The 23722-nt window shown below is 36.3% G+C and overlaps 2 protein-coding genes across 3 annotated transcripts; one reads left to right on the forward strand and one right to left on the reverse strand.

The window, feature by feature from the left end:
- Positions 1–397: 397 nt before the first annotated feature.
- Positions 398–3286, forward strand: ppp1r15a (protein phosphatase 1, regulatory subunit 15A). The gene is made up of 3 exons (XM_081352406.1): positions 398–646; positions 978–1793; positions 2763–3286. The coding sequence occupies exons 2-3, from the start codon at positions 996–998 to the stop codon at positions 2976–2978; spliced, it is 1014 nt and encodes a 337-aa protein (XP_081208532.1). The 5' UTR covers positions 398–646; positions 978–995; the 3' UTR covers positions 2979–3286.
- A 3679-nt stretch (positions 3287–6965) lies between these two features.
- On the reverse strand, positions 6966–23442 carry acer2 (alkaline ceramidase 2). Of its 2 annotated transcripts, XR_014029689.1 has the most exons (7): positions 23052–23442; positions 22774–22888; positions 18683–18824; positions 18420–18557; positions 12943–13080; positions 10803–11712; positions 6966–7073 (listed from the first exon to the last, which is right to left on the reverse strand). XR_014029689.1 is itself a non-coding variant. In XM_081359283.1 (6 exons), the coding sequence occupies exons 1-6, from the start codon at positions 23154–23156 to the stop codon at positions 11526–11528; spliced, it is 825 nt and encodes a 274-aa protein (XP_081215409.1). In that variant the 5' UTR covers positions 23157–23442; the 3' UTR covers positions 9231–11525. The 2 variants fall into 2 exon arrangements, 1 of the variants encoding a protein (XP_081215409.1); XM_081359283.1 differs by lacking the exon at positions 6966–7073 and having other exon boundaries at positions 9231–11712.
- Between the last annotated feature and the right edge of the window lie 280 nt (positions 23443–23722).

Raw genomic sequence — 23722 nt, forward strand, 5'->3', positions numbered from 1 at the left:
CTGAGTTACTTTGACCCATCATGTGACAATCTGTTTTACTACCTCTATATGGTTATCAATACATTTTACGATATAAAAGAAAATTAAGGGTTGGTTTATGGACCCCATGCATTCTGGCTTCTTTGGTGTTTTCTATTTTCATTTCCATTTTACTTTCAAATCATAATGTCATCCCCTAAAGAAAGTCCCCTTGATATAGATATTTTTGTTTACAGTTTCACCCTCCAGACTGTTTTGTTCTGGACTTCACTTTCCTTATTAGGGTATGATGCAATCCAGTCTCAACCAGACGCTGCTGGCCAAGCCCCGCCCGCCACAGGAGTTTCTCGAAACGTAACGAAACGTGGGCTACGTGATTTCCCAGCAGTCGCAAGTCCCGCCTCCGCGTGAAGACGTCACCACGGTTTATATAAACCCTCGCCGTCACTCACAGCAGCATTTCTATTTACGGCAAAGAATAATGACATACATGAAATACGAACCAAGCGCGAGATGTTGATGAACAAAGCGAACATGGAGTTTATGTTTAAATTGAAGTCGTCGTATTGCTCAAACAGTGTTTTAGGGTACGTTAGTACATTGAACATTGGAGAACCAAATCTTCGCTGGAGCGACTGCCAAGCGACAGGCTGACAAACTCACAAAGGTAAGAACCTTGTAGATGTCTATTAACGCTCGTGATGTTGGAAAATTAAAATATTTTTTTCGATGTAGCCTACCAATAAATGAAGCAATTTAGTTAAACATATTTACAATGGTTTATCATTTGTCCATGGTATTATGGGTATTTCTTTATTGTTATGTATTAGACAGCACGCAGTGAAAGGCAGGCTGTGTCATAAGTAGCCTACTGTATGTTGTAGCAACAATGCAAACAACACCCTTTTGAGGACTGAGAAATCTTTCACTGGTTTTAACATTTATATAATTAAAAATATTGATTGTTTTATGGTGTTTCTTTTTTTTTTTTTTTACAGATTGAGTTGAGTGTGATTATGGCTCCATTCACCATTTCCCCACATCGTCCACTGCCAAATCAGTGCCGTCTACCTCAGGAAGCTCTATTCATGCAATCCAAGATGAGTCCTGAGCTTTCGTCCAGTAAATCTGGAACGCATGAAGATCTACATCTTAACTATAATAGCAAAACGTCCATCATGAAGATCAGACTCCATCTGTGGCAGGTCATCGAAAGAGTTGTGAACTGCTGTACGAGTGTAGCAAAGCTTTTCTGCTCCAAGATGTTTTTCTTCGTTTGTGTGGGAAAAAACATGACCATGACCGGCGAGTTGAAGAAGAGAGGTGTGGAGGCCCTGGAAAGGGAAATCTGGGATGGGCAGGATCCAGAGATGAAGGTTGTTATGAAGTTAGATGATGAGGATGAGTTGATCGAGCCTGCTGTTGAGCGGGAATCCTCAGTGATTGATTCGGATGAAGAGGAAGATGATGAAGCCAGGCTCTCAGAATGGGAGTCTGATGAAGAAACTGATGAGGAAGAAGATGATGAGGACAATAAAGAGGAAGACTGTGAGCCACAGGATGTGGATTCTGAATGGTCAGATGATGATGATGATGACTCTGAGGCATCAGCTGAGAGTCTTGAGCTTTGGGAATCCTTCCTTAACTGCAATGACCCCTACAACCCTCTGAGCTTCTGCTCGTCCACCGGCTCCAGAACAAACACTAAGCAGAACCAACTAACTCTGAGCTCACAGAATAAAGCTCAACCTACACCAGCTACAAAGCCAGAAGAGTGTCATCCAAAACCAAACTCAAAGGAGGGAGGGAAGAAGGTAAACATTTCATGGAAACCGGTGTTATTTATAGTATTTATTCATATGTTGAATTATTTTTAGTAATTGTATGTGCTTTCAGTTTTTTTTATATTTAGCTTTGATTTATTTTTAATTCAGTTTTAGTTTAATAGTAATATTACTTATTTTATTTGAGTTAGTTGCCAAGCTAAAAAAAAAATGAGTTTAAGTTTTTCATTGAATATTTTATTTTATTTCAGCTAACAAAAGCAGTTTTAATTAATGGAAACAAACTTTTAAATTAATAAAATAATAACTTTTTTTCTTTATTTTCTATAGCTCCTTTAAAGGAGCTTCTTAAAGTGCTTTACAGTGTAAAAAAAGATGCAAGTAAAGTAAACAAAAAAAATACAGAATTAATCAACAAAAGAACATATGTGAATAAATTATATCCATAGGTGGATTAAAAACAAAACAAGAAACCAGTGATGATTGCCACAATTAACAATAAGCCAACAAAAAATGTGTTTTAAAAATCCCAAGAGGCTGTGCTTCCTGAATTTTGACTGTTGGTTCCACAACCTGGAAGCGGATATAGTAATATTGTTATACACAACAGTGTTCATTTAAATAAGTAATTAAAATTATATAAATAAATGGTAACAAATAAATGAGCAGTAATAAGATAATAATTAACCTGTATTTATGATATTATAGATAATTTTAAAAGAAAGCAGAAGTTATGCAAGATAAGAAGATGCCGGAAATAAAATGCCCATAAGAAAAAGTCAGCAAACATGGATTCATATAGTGGTTGCTATAAGAAGGCTGAAAACATTGAATCATCCCTCTTCCATGACAACAGCTGACGGCAGCTAGTAGTCAAACCAGTTCCTGTAAGTCAGGATGTCATCTGACATGTGACCATAGACAGTATAGCATGTGACTAGTGCTGCATGACTAACTAGGCTTAAGGTTAACATGCATTTGTCTTTTGTTTTATTTCAGGTGTGTTTCAGTGATGAGGTGACTGTACACTCCCTGGTGGCTTGGAGTTTTGCTAGCAGGGAGGCTCGGGACGGCTCTTGTTGGCTGCAGATGGCCAGAGACCGAGAGCGTTTCAGAAGAAGAGTGGAGAACATTGAGAATGTCATTAAACCCTGCCTGACACCTGAACACAGAGCCAGCGTGTGGGAGAGACTTCAGAGAAAAACATTGTCATAATACTCTAGCTTGATGTATTTTTTAACATAACGTAGCAGTCGAACTAGATGTTTGAAATATGCTGTGATTTTTGGTGCTTTATCTCCGAACACTGAATGTTGTTGTTGTTGTTTTTTTACTGTGTTATTTATATTTTTTCAATATTGTGGTGAATTAAATTTTTTGTGGTTTCATTTTATATAATATTTTATATTCATATTATATTTGCACATGTATAATTGTCTTGTTCTACAAAACACTGTAATTCTTTACACACTGAATATTTTATAGAGTAGCAGTTGAAAAATATTAAACTTTTCCAACATTTATCCTGTTGTTTGTGAGTTGAATTGTTTTTTCTATGCATAGGTTTTTTTTTCAATACTTACATATTTTAAATGCACGTTTGCATGAATTTGACAAATAAAATGTACATGACTTTGAAGTACTACAAATATAACACACAAGATTTTTTTTTTTCCTGAGAAGCAGCATGTTACACTGATGTCACTGCTAGGAAATGTCAGTCTATTACAAATATAGAAACATTACATGCAGCCATTCACAATGTCACCTTTCCACCATAGTATCAACAGTTTTTGGGTAATGCATTACAAGTAATGTGAGTTATGTAATCAGATTACTTTAAGTTACTTTTACAAAGTTACCAAGTTGCTTTTTCAAGCAAGTAACGCAATTAACTTTTTCCCATTTATTGCTGACACCTCTCCCCCATCCCCATGTCGAGAAAAATTGTAAGTGCAGAGGCGTTGTGTGCGCTGTGTAAACATGATGTTATTGCAAGCATGTTATTGTAGTTCTAGACTAATGTGAGCATGCATTTACTCATCTCACTTGCAAAAAAACAGATTTTGTATTCCTCAAAATGAATAAAAACTGAAATGCAAATTCAGAATATTACACAAACCTGTAATTAAATATTTTAAATAACAAATAAATTATTAACTAATGTATTGGCTGCTGAACTTCAATAATCCAATTCAACCATACTAATAAACAAAAATGGCATTACATTTTTGTTTCATTTTTTGGTTTTATTGCTGAAGAGGCTGCATCAGAAATCGCATACTTCCCTAGTAGGCGAAAAACAGTGTGTTACAAAACAAGTATGGAATTCATAAAAGAGTTAGCAGAAAGTACCCGGATGACCTACTACTTCTGGCGAGATCGACACTTTGCTATCCCATGGGGCCACGGGAGAGGATTTATGAATGGCAGTGAAGCGAGGTAACTGACGCTGGTAGGTCCAGATTACATTCAAACACATATGTATATAGAACATACTTTTTAGCTGTTGTGAAGTAATTATTAATAAGTATGCGATATCGGACGCAGCCTTGAAGTTTCTTCTCCTGCGTCCTATTCTTCTGCGATTCAAAATGCAACAGAGCTGAAAGGTTTATTTGAGATGCTCCCTCTACTGTACAGGCATGAGTTTGCATTTCCTTCAGCCTGAGCCTTTGTGCATTCCTGGCGTCTTAGCCCCACACCCTTAGTATGCGAGGGACAGATACACCTACAGTATCTCACAAAAGTGACTACACCCCTCACATTTCAGCAAACATTTTAGTATATCTTCTCAAGGGACAATATAGAAATGAAACATGGATAGATTTTAGAGTAGTCAGTGTGCTGCTTGTATAGCAGTATATATTTACTGTCCTCTGAAAATAACTCAACATACAGCCATTATTGTCAAAATAGCTGGCAACAAAAGTGAGTGCACTCTAAGTGAACATGTCAAAACTATGTCGAAAGTGTCAATATTTTGTGTGAGCACCATTGTTATCTAGCACTGCCTTAATCCTCCTAGGCATGGAGTTCACCAGAGCTGCACAGGTTGTTGCTGGGATCCTCTTCCACTCCTCTATAATGACATCATGAAGCTGCTGGATATTAGACACGTGGCACTTCTCCACTTTCCGCCTGAGGACGCCCCACAGGTGCTAAATAGGGTTCAGGTCTGGAGAAATACTTGGCCACTCCATCACCTTCCTCAGCAAGGCAGTTGTCATCTTGGCGGTGTGTTTGGGGTCGTTATCATGCCGAGGGCATCATGTTCTGCTTCTGAATGTCGTAGTACATGTTGGAATCCATGTTTCCCTCAATGAAGCGCAGCTCCCCAGTACCAGCAGAACTCATGCAGCCCCAGACCATGATGCTACCACCACCATGCTTGACTTTAGGCAAGACACAGTCTTCTTGGTACTCCTTACCAGGGCGTCGCCACACATGCTGGACACCATCTGAGCCAAACAAGTTCATCTTAGTCTCATCAGACCACAGGACATGGTTCCAGTGGTTCATGCTCTTGGACAGGTTGCTTTCAGAAAAGTGTTTGCCGGCTTTCTTGTGAGCCAGCTTCAGATAGGCGTCCTTCTGGGACGACGGCCATGCAAACCGACTTGTTGCAGTGTGCAGTGTATGGTCTGAGCACTGACAAGCTGACCTTCCGCTTCTGTAACCTCTGGAGCAATGCTGGCACGATCATGCGTCTGTTTTTTGAAGACAGCTTCTGAGGACTCAACTTCTTTGATCGACCCTCGCGAGGCCTGTTCCAAGTGGAACTCGTCTTGGAAAACCTCTGTATGACCCTGGCCTGTACTGTAACTCAGTTTCAGGGTGTTACCAATCTTCTTATAGCCTAGGTCAACTTTGTGGAGAGCAACAAGTCTAATTCTCAAATCCTTAGAGAGTTCTTTGCCATGAGGTGCCATATTGAACATCCGGCGGTCAGTATGAGAGAATTGTACTCAAAGCACAAATGTTAACTGCTCTAATACAATATACACAAATTTGTATGGTCCTGTCAAGCAGACAAAAACATGAACATGATGAATAGGACATGTGGCTTTGCATGGTTAAACGACGTACAGCTATTATCACTCAGGGTGTACTCACTTTTGTTGCCAGTTATTTTGACAATAATGGCTGTATGTTGAGTTATTTTTAGAGGACAGTAAATATTGCTCTACAAGCAGCACACTGACTACTCTAAAATATATCCAAGTCTCATTTCTATAGTGTTGTCCCTTGAGAAGATAAACTAAAATGTTTGCTGAAATGTGAGGGGTGTACTCACTTTCGTGAGGTACTATGTTTCCTCGCTCATGACTCCTCAGGAAGCTTCCTCGCTCCTCATTCCTCGTGGTGCAAAAGAACTGAGATGTCCTTCAAGATGGCTGAATTTAATCGGTTTCAAGGTCACGGGCTGGAGGACGGAGGAGCAAGGAAACATATATTTGAGTATTGAAAAGCACCCTTGGTGTGAAAGGGTCTTTACATTTGCCATAAACAGAACTTTTTTTGTTATTATAAAACAAATCAAGCCCAGCCCAGGTGAGAAAAAGTAATGCAATGCATTACTTTCCATAAAAAGTAACTTAGTAAGGCAAAGTTACTTTTTTAGGGAGTAGCTCAATATTTTAAAACACTACTTTTTATACTTCTACTCAAAAATAAGCTGGTACATTATTCAAGGGGTCAGTACATGTCAATGTTAGAAAGTGTTTTTAGAAGGGAATGTGCATAAGGTTAGGTTGCTTGTTTCAGCATGAACATATTAAGAAAGACATGCACTGTTCAAACGTGTTAATTTGCAGCATGTTTTTATTAAATCAGTGTAAAAATACAAACTCATTTGGTTACAAAATCATGAATCAGTGGTAGTTACAAAATTATTAATTGGTTATCGCAAAAATAAATAGTCTTTGTATACTTGGTCCCTGGGTTGCGTCTGGGTCCAGGAGACACACACACACACACACACACACACACATATATATTCACACAAGTTATAGCCATTGAATGGCTTACAGTACATATTGTGCATTGCTTGAGCAGAAAGTTACACAAAAATACAAAATCTCTCTGCTGCTCCTTGAAAAAACCCTGGATAAGTGGCAAAAACATTAAGAAACTGTTCAGTTTCTCTAAATATTGATGCAATTTTGTGGCATTGGAAGAAAGCAGCAAGAAGTCATAGAATGTGTCAATTGTGTATAAACCACAACTGAATTTGTGTTTTTATTGCATACTGTGTTTTTGGTATTTCATCCTTCAATAAATCATTTAGATCAGGGGACCAATCTGCTCCTGGAGGGCCACGGTCCTGCAGAGTTTAGCTCCAACTTGCCTCAACACACATGCCAGGATGTTTCTAGCAATTCACTTGAAGGCAAGCCTGCAACCTTAGCCGAAAAAAGCGCAGCGCCTGCTAATACTGTGGTAGGCAGGGAAGAACAAGAGGCCGTTGTTGACAATGGAGGACAGGCTTCACTACGCTGAATAAGATGCTTTCGTGAGGAAATAGCTTATTTAATAACAATAAGCAATAGAGTCGACAGCACATTGGCTATTCTTCAATATATTTGCTGTTAAACAATGTTTACGATTTATCACAGGGTTCCCACTCTAAACCAAGTGTCAAATTCCCTGACTTTTCCCTGACTTTCACTGACTAAAAAGATGAATTTCCATGACCTATAATGAACGGCAAAATGTGAACGGCTGTGAAGTGCACCCTCACCCATATTTGATAGCTCAATAGTAGTTTTACAATTTTTACATTTAGCTTTTCTGTCGTCTACTTTTAACACCCAGTCTTTAAATTGTTCATTTTGTAGCCAAAGCTCTTGAAATTTACATTTTCCTGGCATTTTTGCCTTAGTCGAATGCAGTCACCTGTACCTGTTAACTAAGTGATTTCCAATTGGGCGGCAAGGGAATAAATATGGCGCTCAAAATAGGCACAATACAGAAAGATGTGTGAAACAGCGCGATACATTTTTTTTTCAAATTTTGATAAATGGAAACTAAAATTTAAAGCAACAAACTAAATTCCCTGATATTCCATGACTTGGACAAAAAATATATAAAATTCCCTGACTTTCAATGTCTGGAATAGACCTTTTAAAATTCCATGACATTCCAGAAATTCCATGACCCGTGGGAACCCTGTTATCTATTTTTAGAATTTACGCTGAAAAAAAATGCTGTTTTATAAGAGAAGTTACGGACAATTGCGCGACAGGTATGATTCAGTTCACGGCATTTCTCATTCATTTCTATAGCATCTGCAAACAGTGATTGACTGTTGCCTGGAATTCAATGACGTCAAGGCTGTAATGTGATTGGTCATCAAGGCACATGTGATCCAATTTAGCCGTTACACTTTCTCCAATGGTAGAGCCACGGACCCTCGTATCTTCCAATAATAAAATCATGTCTGTTTCTAGTATGCCTAGTAAGATCTTGATCAGCTGGTCCAGGTGTGTTTAATTGGGGTTGGAGCTAAACTCAGCAGGACAGTGGCCCTCCTGGAGCAGGATTGGACACCCATTATTTAATTAGATTATATAGAGTGGTGCAGTTCCAAAACATGGAAGCGAGTTAGCATTTTAGCACTTCCGGTTCCATCGTTCCGAAGTCAATGGGTTTTTTGAATGGGGTTTCGGTTAAATGGCTGAAATAAGGTCTGTGGTGAACACGAGCTCAAGACACTTTCACTTTTTATTCTACAACATAAAATCTGTACTACCCTACGAGTGATTCTTTTAAGCTGTTATGTGTCTTGAAAAAGGTGGTTGCTAACAAGTGGCTAAATGCGACTACAGAGGCTGTCGAGGTGATTAAACATCATAACGCTGAAAAGCTAAGATCAATCTGCTTTTACAGCATCGTTGTGCTTATAAATGTGCTCATAAACTATTCTTATGCAAACGTTCTGGGAAAATGTTTTTAGATAAATACTGAAAGAGTTGTCGGAAGCTTAGTGATGGTGACGTTGAAGTCGAGCGACCGTGTTGTCGTTCGTTTATAGCCTCCTTTAGCTTTTAACTTCTGGAAACTGCATTTAGGCTTCAAAATTCATAAAAGTTGTGTTCATCTGGACAAAACCTGTGAGTATCATAAATTTTGTTGATCACAAAGTTTGTTTTTTTGCAATAATCCAAAAGCCTATGGACAAAGTTTGTTGAGGGAACCAGTGTGATGCTAACTGTCGATTGGCCTACAAAGTGACATCATACCTGCACCACTCTATTTTGCAGTACAAATTCATGATCTATCGATCAATGGCAATTTGTTCTTTGACAGATAAAGATACAAACTGCAAAGGCCTTTGTACAGAAATGTAAGGTTAGACTAAGTGAGGAAATAAAAGGTCAAATGAGAAGGCAATACTAACAATAGGCTATATATAAATATATACATTTCTATCTGAAAACATTCAGTAAAGGACAAACTTTCATTCTCAAGACATTCCTTTACATTTAGTTCACCAAACTATTTTCATGCAGTTTTAAAGTCTTCTGTCCAATACACTCCATTCATTTTCACAGTAGTGCAACATAGCTTAAAATATCTAGATAAAAACATCCAGTTTACACTGCGTTAAACATTAACATCATAAACTCAGCATAGAGGTATCAGGCCTTTTCCTGTATTAACTGACTGTTGGTGAAGATGATTGTGTGTCCTACAGCAATTCATAATAAAGGTGCACTAAGTCATTTGTTTCCACTTAAAGTTTTAAACCTAAATGTATTATTAGCTCTTTTGGCAAATATGTTTAAAATGATGTACCATGAGATAAAGACTCCAGTCTTGTCAGTGGCTTAGTAAAGCTGTTAATAAGGCAGGTTGCAGGATCACATGACCAGCTGAATAATACAACGGTAAAAAATAAAACCTCCTCCTGAATAGAAATAAATGAATTGTTGATAAATGAATATTATTGAAAACAATTTTGTGAATAGAGAATTTCTACAACTTTTTCTTTTCCATCCACACCTCTAGGTGTCAGATTCAGTATAAAGTCCAAGACCATTGTCATATCAGCCAGTAAAACAAAGAAAAAACACTTAGTGCACCTTTTCATTTTAAATGTATACACTGTTATGTCAAAAAATGTAACTAGCAGAAGTACTGAGAAAAAACATGCTTTGTGTTAACATAGTTATATAATATTAATCTATGGCTGTGCTGCCTTATTATAGGTGAAGTTTAAATAAGATTTTAACAATGTTAATGTACAAAAAACATTACTATTATCATATTTAATTTCAGCCTCAATTGCTAGTGTGCACATCTGCTTTAAAAATCCCCATTTTATTTCTTATATAAACTACAGGCTAAAAGTTCGGAAGAATCAAGTTTTTTAAATGTTTTTGAAAGAGGTCTCTTCTGCTCACCAATGCTGCTGTTATTTAACCAAAAATACAGTAAAAAAAGTAATATTGAAAAATATTAGCACAATTTAAATTAACTGATGACCAATTATTAGCCATGGTTCTAATTATTATCAGTTTTGAAACCAGTTTTTGCTGGTTAATATTTTTGTGGAAAAAAATAATATATTTTTTCGATAAATATAAAGTTCAAAAGAACAGCATTTATTTGAAATAGAAATCTTTTGTAACATTATAAATGACTTTATTGTCACTTTTGATCAATTTAATGCATCCTTGCTGAATAAAAGTTTATTTTTTTACTTTTTTATCTTACTAACCCCCAAACGTTTAACCAGCAAAAACTGGTTTCAAAATTGATTATAATAAGAAATGTTTCTCGAGCATCAAATCAGCAGCCTAGAAATCTAGCGGCAGCAAAATATATTTTGCAGCCAGGGTAGTCTAGCAACTCTCCGTTGACTTTCGGAGCTGTAAAAACCTAAATTGGGTCAGGCCAATCACATCGTGTATAGAGTAGGCGGGGCGGGCTTAACATAATGACGACAGAGTTGCGACGGTTCCCTGTTACTTTAAAATAAAGAATGGCGGCTGCTGCTGGCGAACAGTCTTTCGAATCGGCTTTGGCCGCGACTCTGGAGGACTTGGAGTTAAGTTTTTCTTTGAGAAAAGAGCAAAGAACGGCACTTAAGTCATTCTTTAAAAAGGAAGATGTGTTCATAGTTTTGCCGGCCAGATTCAAAAGTTGAATCTATCAACTAACGTTAGCTCCGCTGTTGGGAAAACGCTCTGGTTGGTTGAAGCGCTGTCCTATTGCGTGCAGAGGGAATCTGAAAGACAGCCGTTTATCCCGCCCCTCGGATTGAGCCGTGTCTATGGTGAGTTGCCAGACCTAACATCTTGATGTAGGTCTGGCTTGCCAGGCTATCAAATCAGCATATTAGAATGATGAAGGATCATGTGACACTGAATACGAGTAATGATGCTGAAAATTCAGCTTTGTATCACAGGAATAAATTACATTTTCAAATATATTCAAACAGTTATTTCAGTTATCACATAAATGCACCCTTTGTGAGCAGAAGAGACTTCTTTCAAAAACATTAAAACAATCTTTAATTATTCCAAACTTTAGACAGGTAGTATAACACCATGTATAGTTGAAATCCTGGATCACTCAGAAATTATCCCAAAGTAAACTTAAAGCTTTATTTGTGCTGTTAAGACACTAAATACTCTGAATCCTCCTCCAAAAACAAAACCTTACAAATCCACATGCAAAAACAAGATTCTCCTTTGTGTGAATGTCTATAACAAAGTGCATTGAAGTGTAGTCAGACACCTTAGGAAGCACAGGTTAAGTCACCTTAATAGAGGGCTTCCTGTGCACACAGAGAAGAGTGACGTATGGCACCCCGATAAAAGCCCATTTCTCGCTGGGCCAGAATTTGACAACGGGCCCCTGCTCTGGAGCCTCAGACGCCGCGTCAAAATAAGCAAAACAAACACATCCCAGGTAGGACGCCAAGCAGATGAGGATATGCCTATAAACAGATGCATAAAGGGGAGAAATGTACAGCAAATTATATATTATAACAACAAACAAATAATATTAATTTACTGATTTTTTTTCTCAGCCCACAAATCTGTACAGTTATATGAGACATAACGTTTTCAGTTTACAAACATTTCAGAATCTTCACTTTTGGGTGAACTACGCTGGGAAAAAGAGTGGTGTAGAATTTACTTATGAATGTACAGTTTTTACTCAGAATCTTCAGTAATAATTACAAAGAAAATGCAAGTAAAACATTGAATTAAATATGAAATTTTGAAGTAGAAAGACTGAAACGTATTTTCTTCGTCTTTTATTTAAAAATTATATTTTTTACAGTGTATCCGTTTAAATGTAGGTGGAAAATGTTAAGTACAAAAATAGAAGCTTTGGGAATTTTTTTTAAAGTTGAATAAGGTATTCTGTATTACATTTATTAAAGTACATCAGTGTTATTTTAATATCATTTAGATACAATTTTATTTTATATTAATTATTTAATATATAAAAAAAATATTATAATTCTATAATTTTTTTGAATGTTTTAATTTTTGTATTTTCATTTTCATTCAGTTGATGTTTTTGTCATTCTGTTTTGACATTCTTAATATTTTTTGGTTTTAAAAAGATGTCTGTATAATTTTTTATTTCAGTTTTAATGTGTTGTTTTAGTGCATCAAGTTCAACTAAATGAATAAGGTCGCCTTGGCAACTAATTGAAATAAAAAAAAATATATATATTTTTTTTATTTCAGTTACAGTAATGAAAATGTTTTTCATGGTTTTAGTTCTAGTTTTAATTTTAGTAATATAATAACCCTAAACTGCATTCATGTTCAACTGGATTGGTAATTAACATTTACAAACTTTTTTTTGAGCTGAACCCCATTTGACATATACTAAATGTAAACTTTACTAAAAAGAATTTAACTTTACTAATTCAACGACACATTCACGGTTCTCAAATCTTGTTTAATGGTCATATGACATGCATTTTTTTTTTATTCATTTATTCATTTTAATTTTTCACTTTTGTGATTTAATAACCCCCCTCGCTTCACTCACGAACACCAGTTTGGGAAACCCTGCTCTACAGGAAAAGTACATAGAGTAAAGCAATGTTGCAATGTGTTGACAATGCTCACGGTGGCTTACTTGTATGTGCAGCACACTGAGCATGCACACTAGGTGCTATATATGATGTGACAAGTGCACTTACCAGGCACAGTGAAGATATGGGAAGTTGACAGATGACCACATCTCACAGAAAATGCGATCACTAATCCAGCACACGAGTGCGAGAGTCCACCACAGACCCGAGAGCAGACCCAGCTTGAACACACGCAGGTTGTCGCACCTACAGACATTATAAACACAAGCAGGATGTGTTTGATTAACAGGTGCTACTGTTCATATTTAAACTTCCTTCAACAACAGGGTTATTATAGTATGAGCAATACATGCTACAGTATCTATTCATCTTTCTTAACGTTAGTTAACAAAAATACAACTATTCATTGTTAGTTCATGTTAGCTCAGGTCCATTAAATAATATTAACAGATACAACTTTTGATTTTAATCATGTATTAGTAATTGTTTAAATTAACTAAATTTAATTCATGCTTTTTTCAATTTTTCATTAGTTAACTAAGTAGTTAATTAAGGTTAACAAATGGATTCTTATTGTAAAGTCTTATTACTAAAACCATTTTTTAACTTGAAATAAAAGAAAAGTTAACTGAAATAAAATAAATAAAAATAATTTTATTTCAGCAACACTTCTCATTTTCATTTAGTTTAACTTGATTTACTAAAATAACTAAACACAACAAACTGAAATAAATATATATAATAGACATAAATTCAAATAAATATAATAAAAAAACTATATAAACAGAAAATAGTAACTTAATGATACTAATATAATGCGCCACACAACCAGTCAAATAGTGCAGCTTTTGGAAGATGTGTACTATTACTTTTATAAGTGATTGCACTCACGATTATATCCAGTAAATCTGATTTAGCATTGGATAAAATGGCCAACAGCCTGTTTGCTTGACATTAAATAACTGTAAATGATGTTGAGTGATATTAGGTCATGATTTTTCCCAGATGGGATCACGCTGTAGATCATTTTCACAGTCCTGCCCAAACACAACCAACCAAATCTCTCTTCTTATAATGGTAAACAAACCAACAGATATACAGATGAATGTTTCTTGCACAGCCATAATTAAGACAGCCGTGGAAGTGTTGTTATTGTTTATTAAAACTAAAACTTTTTGAATTGATGAAAGCAAACGAGGAAGAGACGGATATTGAACAAGGAAGGGACAAAGGACATGGATGTGAAATGAATGCACTGAGAACTTTATCGTATTAGATAAAAATACATGTGGACAAAGTTTGCAGTTTTGGACATTTGCAGTTGATTTTTTTTTTTTTATATAAATCGTATTATATTGCTATATATGATCACAATCAGCATATCACAAAATGTTTGAAATTTCAATAATATCATACCGTGGATTAAGTATCGTGATAATATAGTATCATGAGCCATGGTGATTTCCACCCTTAATCTAGTCATATCTGTAAATAGAGAAACGTTGTCACTTTGACGTGTGTATGCTGTACATCTCTTGACATGTGTATGCTGTTCTTTAATCTTTTCCACATTTTGTTGATCATAGCACGCTGACTTTCCCGCTTATCTCATTCCCTCTCCCAGTGTTTTAATAGTAGCAATTGCCAAAGAGTGGTTTAATGTGAAAGATTATGGCCTGGTTTCACAGACAGGGCTTAAATTAAGCCAGAATTAGGTCTTAGTTCAATTAGGACATTTAAGTAGCTTTTATAAACGTGCCTTAGAACATTACTGATTAAACATTACTAAAAAACATTACTGATGTACATCTCGAGACAAAACAATGGCAGTGACATATTTTTAATTTGTCAGTGCAAGTTGCGTTCAACACTGCTTCGGTAGCCTGTTTGTTTAGGTTCTTGTTTCCGTAAGTCAGTCGCTAGTTCCGCCTTCTCAATGACATCACACACGTAGTCAAAGACGGCAAGCAATGATTGGTCGGGAAGCAACGTGTAGTCTGACATGTTTCTTGTCCATGACACAACATGAATTTAGGAGTCAAAAATCGCATGAATTGACAGTGACTATCATAACAGACCAAAATATTGTGTAGTCTGAACCCGGCATTACAGAGCTCATTGTAAAGCATTATCTATTGTGAAGGGTCATTTAATTATGCGTTGTTGTAGCGCTGTGCTGGAATTTATTTTCAAGGAAGTTCTGTGTTTATTAATGGGTGTAGCTACATTAACATCTTCAGCTAGTCAGCTTGAGATCCTTTCCATCTAAACTGGTTATATCTCTTTAGCCTTAAGGTGAATGTTGGATATGAGCAGTAGGATAATCTCTCTCTCTTTTTTTAGTTATGAGAAAGAACCATAATCATCCGCACAGTCGCGCAGAGCCAAAGCACAACCAAAACAATGTACATTCACAAAATGAATGCAGGCTAAAAAGTTACATAGAGTACCTCCCATGGCAACTTACTGCAATAAAAATAAAGCTAAACAGAAATATTTAAAATGTACTAGCAGATTACAAAATTACTTAAACTTAAATTAAAATAAACTTCAAAATATTAATAAATACTTGATAATTGTAAATGATCAGTGCAGTGGCTATAATAAAAATGTTTTTTGAGAGATGAAAACAAAGCAGAAGGCACTGTGTTGAGAATGAAAATAGAGCGCTAGCAGGGGTGGTGTGAGGTGGTGTGCTGAGAGAGAGAGAGAGAGAGAGAGAGAGAGAGAGAGAGAGAGAGAGAGAGAGAGAGAGAGAGAGAGAGAGAGCGTTAAGAGACAGGAAGTGCAAACTGTAACTCAGACAAACTGAAAAACAAAGCCTTTAAGTACACTTCAGCATGCTTTTAAAAAGAGTACTTATTACGGAAATCATATACTTAAGTGTGAAATAGAGTAATTTTGGACACTTTGACTGCAATATAGTTTAAATTTATATTAAATGCAATTAGCTGAACTTTAGAGTGCTTTTAGACACATTTAAGTAGGACTTAGGCATAATTACTTCTATTGTCTTTGAAATATTGTTAAAGTGTACTGCAGAATGTACTGACAAGCATCTAAAAACAAATATACTTTAAAGTCATTTCTATTGAAACTTGAATGCCATGTATTTAAATATTTGTAAATCACACACTTGTAACAATGAAGTTGCAATTTAGTACCTTTAAAGGTCGCAATTTATTTTAAGGTGATGTAGTAACATTGTAGTTACTCATAAGTACTGAGTAATATTAATTAATTACATGTACTTACTATAGAGTTATGGTTAGGGTTTGGTTTAGGGTTAGTTATTTGTAATTATGCATAATTTACTGTTACTACTATAGTAAGTACATGCAGTAATGTGTAACTACATCACCTTAAAATAAAGTGTTGCAATATATTAAGTTAAAATGTAATATCGAATAACTCACTACAGTTAAAATTATAATCAAGTATTCCATGTCAGACCATTACTGCATGAAAAACGCCCTGTTGTTGTAGTACTTCCTGTATTTGTTTTACAACATTTTCTGGATATTAATAACACAATCTTGACCTTAGAAAGAATTTTGCATCCTTTTAATTTATGACTGTCCATTAAGCAGGAGGACACATGACGACTAGGGCCAAAACAAACAGCAATAGATACAATGGAACTGAGGCACAAAGTCCAAGATCTTTAGGAGACAGGAACGGTTGAAATTAAACATACCCTAATGTGCAGTATACATATACTGTACACACACACACACACACATATATACACTGTACATATATATCTGAGAAACATTTAACAAAATTCAGTTTTAATTCTTGTAAATAGAGGAAAGTTGTCATGCGTCAGTTCCTAGTTAGTTCCTATTGTATAAGCACACAGTGATCTGTTGTACATAGCCTAACTAAAACTACAAACTCATACATGGTTTGCTGTAAGATAAAGCTACATCTAACTGGTCTGAATGCAGAGAGACACGCTATCAGGAAAACCACAGCAGTGCATCTCATTTTCAGGAAGCCGCTGATAAGTCTGTTTCTTCATCTACAGAGCAAAGCAAATGAACTCTATGCATATCTGGACAGGGTTTCCTGAGGCCAGAGGATTTCAAGCATGTGTGCTAAAGAACAAATTTCACATTGACTCTCTTTAAGACCAAAAAGTACCAGTGTGGTGTTGTGTTTTAGGATGACCACACTGTCTGTTTAGTTGAACTTTTGTTCAAAGGTCAATAGACAGTTTGAAACTTAACTTAAAGAGATCGTTCACCCAAAAATGAAAATTCTGTAATCATTTACTCACCCTCATGTTGTTCCAAACCTCTATAAATTTCCTTGTTCTGTTGAACACAAAGGAAGATATTTAGAAGAATGAGGAAAAACTGTACAGTTCTGGGGCACCATTGACTTACAATATTTTTTTTTTTCTACTATGGTAGTCAATGGTGCCCCAAAGCAGCCTGGGTACAAACTGTCTTCAAAATATCTTCTTTTGTGTTTAGCAGAACAAAGAAATTTAAACAGGGTGAGTAAATGTTGACAGAATTTTCATTTTGGGGTGAACTATCCCTTTAATAAACTACATTTTGGATGTTCTGAAGAAAATGTGAGTGGCTCACCATCAAGATGGGTCCCTCGTTCCCTCATTTTTATTTTTTACTGTTTTATGGTCTTCCAGGTGCAAATCATAAGTCAGGCCTCTTTCACCCATTGTGAAAAAAGTGTGCTTAACTCTATTGAATGTGCACTTGTAGTGTAATTGAAATCTTAAAATTATATATATTAAAAAAAACTACTTGCAGATACTATATTATTAATTAAATAAAAGGCCACCTAAGTTTACTTAATGAGAGTACACTTTATTAACTATGTCTCTAAACACACTTAAGTACACTTTTAAAAAGAGCATTTCTTAATAAAGTCAAATGAAAAGTTTTACTTTAAATGTGCAATAGGTGATTCTCTACAGAACCATTTTTGTTATGCTGGTTGAACGTCTTCTCATATCCTGATAGCAATCGCTATGTTAAGCAGTCTAAAAGTATTTTTATAGATTTTTATTATCTGTGGAAGGCGTAGGACCATAAAATGTTCGTTTAATCATTGCATCGGGTCCAAACGAAATGACAGTTTGCTATCAGTCAACGTATGTTTGCATACCACTGCGCAGCCTGTTCACGCAGACATCATACGTTATCAACGACAGAGCGAGAATGGCAGGCAAACAGCAACAACCTAACAACCTTTCCTTCTGAACCAACAAGTGGCAAGTATAGTTCTATGTACCGCTAACATAGCCCTATATGCAGATAACTCAGTGAACAAACCTCTAACTTTAGTAATGAGCAATACTAATAGGGAAAAACAGCTAATTTGAAGCTGGAAACCATGTGCTTTCCTATACATTAGATCCATATTACATATACAAGACTGCCTTTAAAATATGCTTTACGTATAGGGACTGGAATATAAATAAAGACATATAAAGGCTATTTAAAGGGAGCTGTCACTGTGACTTGAAATGAACATGCACAGCAATAAATATGTAATGCGATAATATGGAAAGCACTAGAGGACTGATACTGAGTTTCAACAAGCGCACTGACCTCTTTAGCTCAGTGATGAGAAGAGCAGTGCACGGGATTCCCAGCGTCATGAGAGAGATGGAGTTTATCGCTGGCTTGATGAAGGCCAGACAGGTGGTGATCCCTGAGAGAATGCCGATGACCATCTTAAACCTCGATCTAGTGACAAACAGGGAAAGACAAAAGGAATAAAACATGGAGAAACAAGAGAAAAGCAGTACAGAATCACTATCTACAAGTACATTTAGATCAAGATGTGTGTGCTTGTGGATATGAGAGCACACCTGTCTTTACGGAATATCCTGGGAAGATATCTCTTGGGAAACCACATGCCGATGGCACACATGAGCACCCACAGAATGGCCAGTTCATCCAGCATCTGCCCCAGGAAGCTCAGCGTAGCATGGAAATAAGTCGAGCCAATACCTAAAGAACAGCCGTAAGATTGTACATTAAAAACGAACAAACAAATGTTCTGAATTTAATTAAATAATGTTCAATTTTGGAGTCTAACTAACCCTAACCCTAACCCGTTTCATTGACTTCTCTTGAAAAGAACTACACTTTAGCATATTATTAATAGGAGTACTGATACGTTTATTTTAAATATGTGACCCTGGACCACAAAACCAGTCTTATGTGTATTTTTTTTTAAATTGAGATTTATACATCATCTGAAAGCTGAATACATAATCTTTCCATTGATGTATGGTTTGTTAGGATAAGACAATATTTGGTCAAGATACAACTATTTGAAGATCTGGAATCTGAGGGTGCAGAAAAATCGAAATATTGAGAAAATCACCTTTAAAGTTGTCCATTTCTATTGGCGATAGTGCTGCATCCATTCACAAAAATAAATGTTTTATATATTTAAGGTGGTAAATTTACAAAATATCTTCATGGAACATGATCTTTACTTAATATCCTAATGATTTTTGGCATAAAAGAAAAATCTATAATTTTGACCCATACAATGTTTTGTTGGCTATTGCCACAAATATACCCGTGCAACATAAGACTGGTTTTGTGATCCAGGGTCACATATATAATATAATGTTTTCGGACAGTTAAATGCATGTTACTATAGCTTACATTAATATTAAATGCAATTAGCTGAACTTAAAGGGATAGTTCGGCCAAAAATGATATTTAACCCATGATTTACTCACCCTCAAGCTGTTCGAGATGCTTATATCAATCTTTTTTCAGACAAACACATTTTCAGTTATTTTAGAAAATGTCTTAGATCTTTCAGTGGTTATAATGTGAAGTAAAGTCCCAAAATGTGCATGCATCCTTCACAAAGTAATCCATCCGGCTCCAGGGGGATAAACGAAGGCCTTCTGAGGGTAATCCGTGCGGTTTTGTCGTAAAAATATACATATTTAAAACTTTATAAACGAAAATAACTGGCTTCCGGTAGCGGTCGACGCGCGTTCACGGAGATGGATGCTGGTGTATGACGTAGGACGTAGCGTAGGAAGCTTTTTTGAAGGATGCATGCACATTTTTGGGACTTGAAGGAGTGGACCCCATAACTTCACATTATAACCACTGAAAGATCTAAGACATTTTCTAAAATAACTGAAAATGTGTTCGTCTGAAAAAAGATTGACATATGCATCTCGAACGGCTTGAGGGTGAGTAAATCATGGGTTAAATATCATTTTTGGTCGAACTATCCCTTTAAGAATGCTTTTTTTAACCACTCTAAGTAGATCTTTATATTATTTTCAGAATTACTTCTATTGTCTTTGAAATATGGTTAAAATGTACTGCTGACTATCTTGACAAGCATTTACGGCAAACTAAAATATATTTTAATGTCAAATCTATTGAAACTTGTGTCATGTATTTGTATTTGTAATGATGAAGTTGCAATTTAGTGCATTTAAAATATATTAACTTTAAATGTAATCTCAAATAACATAATACAGTTATAAATACTGTATTATTACATTTTTAAATACTCTCTCCATGTGCTTTAGTATGTTAGTCAACACATCAAAATAAGTGTACTTCTTTTTTTCAGCTTATTAATGTGTAGCGGTTTTAAAACAATCTGTATTGTATAGCGCTCTATAAATCAATGTGACTTGATTTTAATTATATTCTTAGAAGATGTTCGTATTTCAGCCAGTATTTATCCAAAAGCACACAATAATTTGCCAATTAAATCCCAGTTAAAAGTCTTCAAAGTGTTCTTAAAACATGCCTCCATCGCCGCGAACAGCGCAGGTCTGTCCGGAATGAATTCAGCTATGTCTGTGTCTAATCCTTTGACTAAACTCACTGTATTATATGACGGCAAGGAGGACTTTGATTCAAAATCCCACCCGGATTAATTAAGTCAGCAGCTTCTTTTAGAGCGGAAAAACTCTGAAGACATTTGTACAGAGCAGTGTTTGTGCTGAGCTGGCTTCTTTCCCATGCTGCTCCACAGACAGAACTGCCAGCGAGCTTTAAATACACCAGCGGTTTGTTGGGAACAAGTCACACTCCTGCACAAATCCCGGACCAATTTCCCAAGTGATTGTCTTAACCTTTGTGGTTGCAGGACAGAATATAAAGCAGCCCCAAATAGTAAGTAAAAAGGAAGAAGCTTGATAAAACTGCAGCTCTGGTTGTCAGTAAGCAGTCAGGGTGACACTAGTGTGAGAAGGGAAGTTTTTGTAAACCTAAAACTGACAAGGACATAGAGCTTCATTGTTTAAAATATGTTACGCTTCACAAATGCAGACTTGTGAAGTGCTCGGGTCATGTGAATATTAACACATCTTGCAGAAGACCAAGTGAAATGTGGTCTGTGAGGCCTTCTGTAAAATGAACAAAAAGCTCCAATGACAAGGGATTGACTCATGCTGTCCTTAACCTAGGATTAATGTCCTTTGTAACCCTGGGTTGAGGTCATTTTAACCCTGGTTAATGAACCCCTGGTTTCACAGACAAGGCTTAAGATAGTCCCAGACTAAAATGCATGTTTGAGCTGTTTTAACTGAAACCAACTTGAACTGACAGATCTTAAAATGTCAGTGTCATTGTTTTGTTCTCAAGATGCACACCAGTAATGCTTTTTCTAGGGCATGTTTATAAAAGCAACTTAAATGTCTTAATTGAACTAAGGCCTAATCCTGGCTTAATCTAAGCCCTGTCTGTGAAACCAGGCAAAAATGTGTCACACTTATCCAGAGCAGAGCAAGTTTCCTCCGAGGAGGCAAGGGAGGCAGTGCCTCTTCAAAAAATGATTGGATATGATTGGTTGTGATTGGATATGATTGGTTGTGATTGGATATGATTGGTTCATGCAGTAAATCCCACCTTTTGTTTTAGTGCATGTTCCACATTCGTGAATCAGTCTCAATAAACAAACTGATTGCGTTAATGAGGAAGACTAATTAAAAAGTGAGTAAACAGCTCATCCACTTGGATATCACGTCAAAATCAGACTTTATGACACGTCAAAATCAGACTTGAAATGGCTTGAAAACATGATGACTGTGGGAGGTTTTAGTGAGCAATAAGCTTGGTGAAATTAAAGGATTAGCTCACTTCGGAATTAAAATTTCCAAATTGCAGTTTCAATGCAGCTTCAAAGGGCTCTACACGATCCTCGCCGAGGAATAAGGGTCTTATCTAGCGAAACGATCGGTCATTTTCGAAATAAATAAATATATACTTTTTAACCACTGTGGCCAGTGTTTACTGAGCTTGATGACTGAGTTGAAAATAGGTTGACTATTGAACAGCTGAACATAAGTTCACAAATAAAATATAGTGTTTAAATGGTTACTGAATTCATTCAGTGAAGACTATGCAGTGTTTTATTTGTTAAATGTGATTATTTAATTTCTGTATAGTAGCTTATTATTTTTGTAGGGTAATTTTCTTCTTTTTTATTGTATTACTGAACATTTCAACTCAACTCACTGTTGTTTGTTGACAGTGAAACTGCTCTGAAAAAAGAGATTAAGGGGTTGGGGGTCACAAAGTTTTGCTTAGGGCCGCCAGATGTCTAGAACCGGCACTGAACTGGGACATAAATTTGCATTTGATTTTCTTTAAAAAAAAAAAAAAACATTTTTTTTTTTTTTACTGAGGACATTTCAGAACACTACTGCATGCCACGGATATATAACTGTGCTGTAATGCTCAATATTTTACTGAGATAACGTATTTCCTCAGTAGCCCTTCCTGAACTGCTCAGCTATTTCCTGAATACTAGCAATATTCCAGAAAAGGAGAAAGAACGAGTTCACTAACTGCCACCTCCTATATGCTGAAAAACCTGAGCTCGGGCATACTTGTGTAAGAAGTTCCTTTAGGTCACGGTCACTCTTAACAGCTGGAAATAATGATGATTGATGAAATTTACCAACAACTACCAGCAGAGTCCATATGAGATAGATGCCACTGTTGAAATGTGTGGCGTACTGACGAAACAGACACATGAGGATTGGAGGCAAGACGAAAAACAGCACGTTGCTTATCTGAAAAGAGACAGAAACATGTTTGAACATCGTATTTGATGCAAGTTAAGCAGAGCAGGCAAAGCAGTCCTAAAGTTTATAGACTTCGAACTGCCAGCCGCTCATATGTAAATGACACAATATGGCACATGAAACAAAACAAAGAGAGTGCAGACCGACGTACCGTGTTATAAAATTCCGCTATTCCAGGATATATGAGATAATTCCCTTCGCACCAATCCACCTCCGAGCTGCCAGCCTGGAGCTGATCCCACAGATGCGCGTCCATCTCTGCGCGTGCACTAGATGCGATCGTGACACTGGCTGAATGTCTTTACACAAAGCGCCGTCGACAGCTGTAACGTACGCATGCGGCGACAGTTTGTTTTAATCAGTGACTCGTGTGTAGTCTTCTTATCTGAGCATGTCATCCTGCCAGATCCAGTCCGAGTCTAATCCAGCTCGCCTGTGTGCGCGCGTGCCGCTTTCTGTCCTTCACTGACTGTACGAGCACTAGCAATAACAACAGAGCAACATGTGATTCGCGCATGCGCAGAGTGGCCTGCTCTGCACTCCAGCACTCGGACAAAAATCAGCGCTTTTAATTTTAGTTTGCTTAATAATACATTTCACCAGCTGCTCAAGTCATTGTGTGGTCTACTATGGAATGCCAAAGCTACCGAAATGATAATTAAATAAACACATAAATAAATAAGAAAATGTGTATTTATACGTTTATCTCCTTATTTATGAATATTTTTTTATTTACGCTATACATTTACTTATTTCCACATTTATTTAATTTTGTTTTGCCTGTATATGTTTTTTTTTTTTTTTACTCTCAAAGTGACGGTA

Source organism: Scardinius erythrophthalmus, assembly GCF_964197995.2.
Source record: "Scardinius erythrophthalmus genome assembly, chromosome: 2".
NCBI classification, from domain to species: domain Eukaryota; kingdom Metazoa; phylum Chordata; class Actinopteri; order Cypriniformes; family Leuciscidae; genus Scardinius; species Scardinius erythrophthalmus.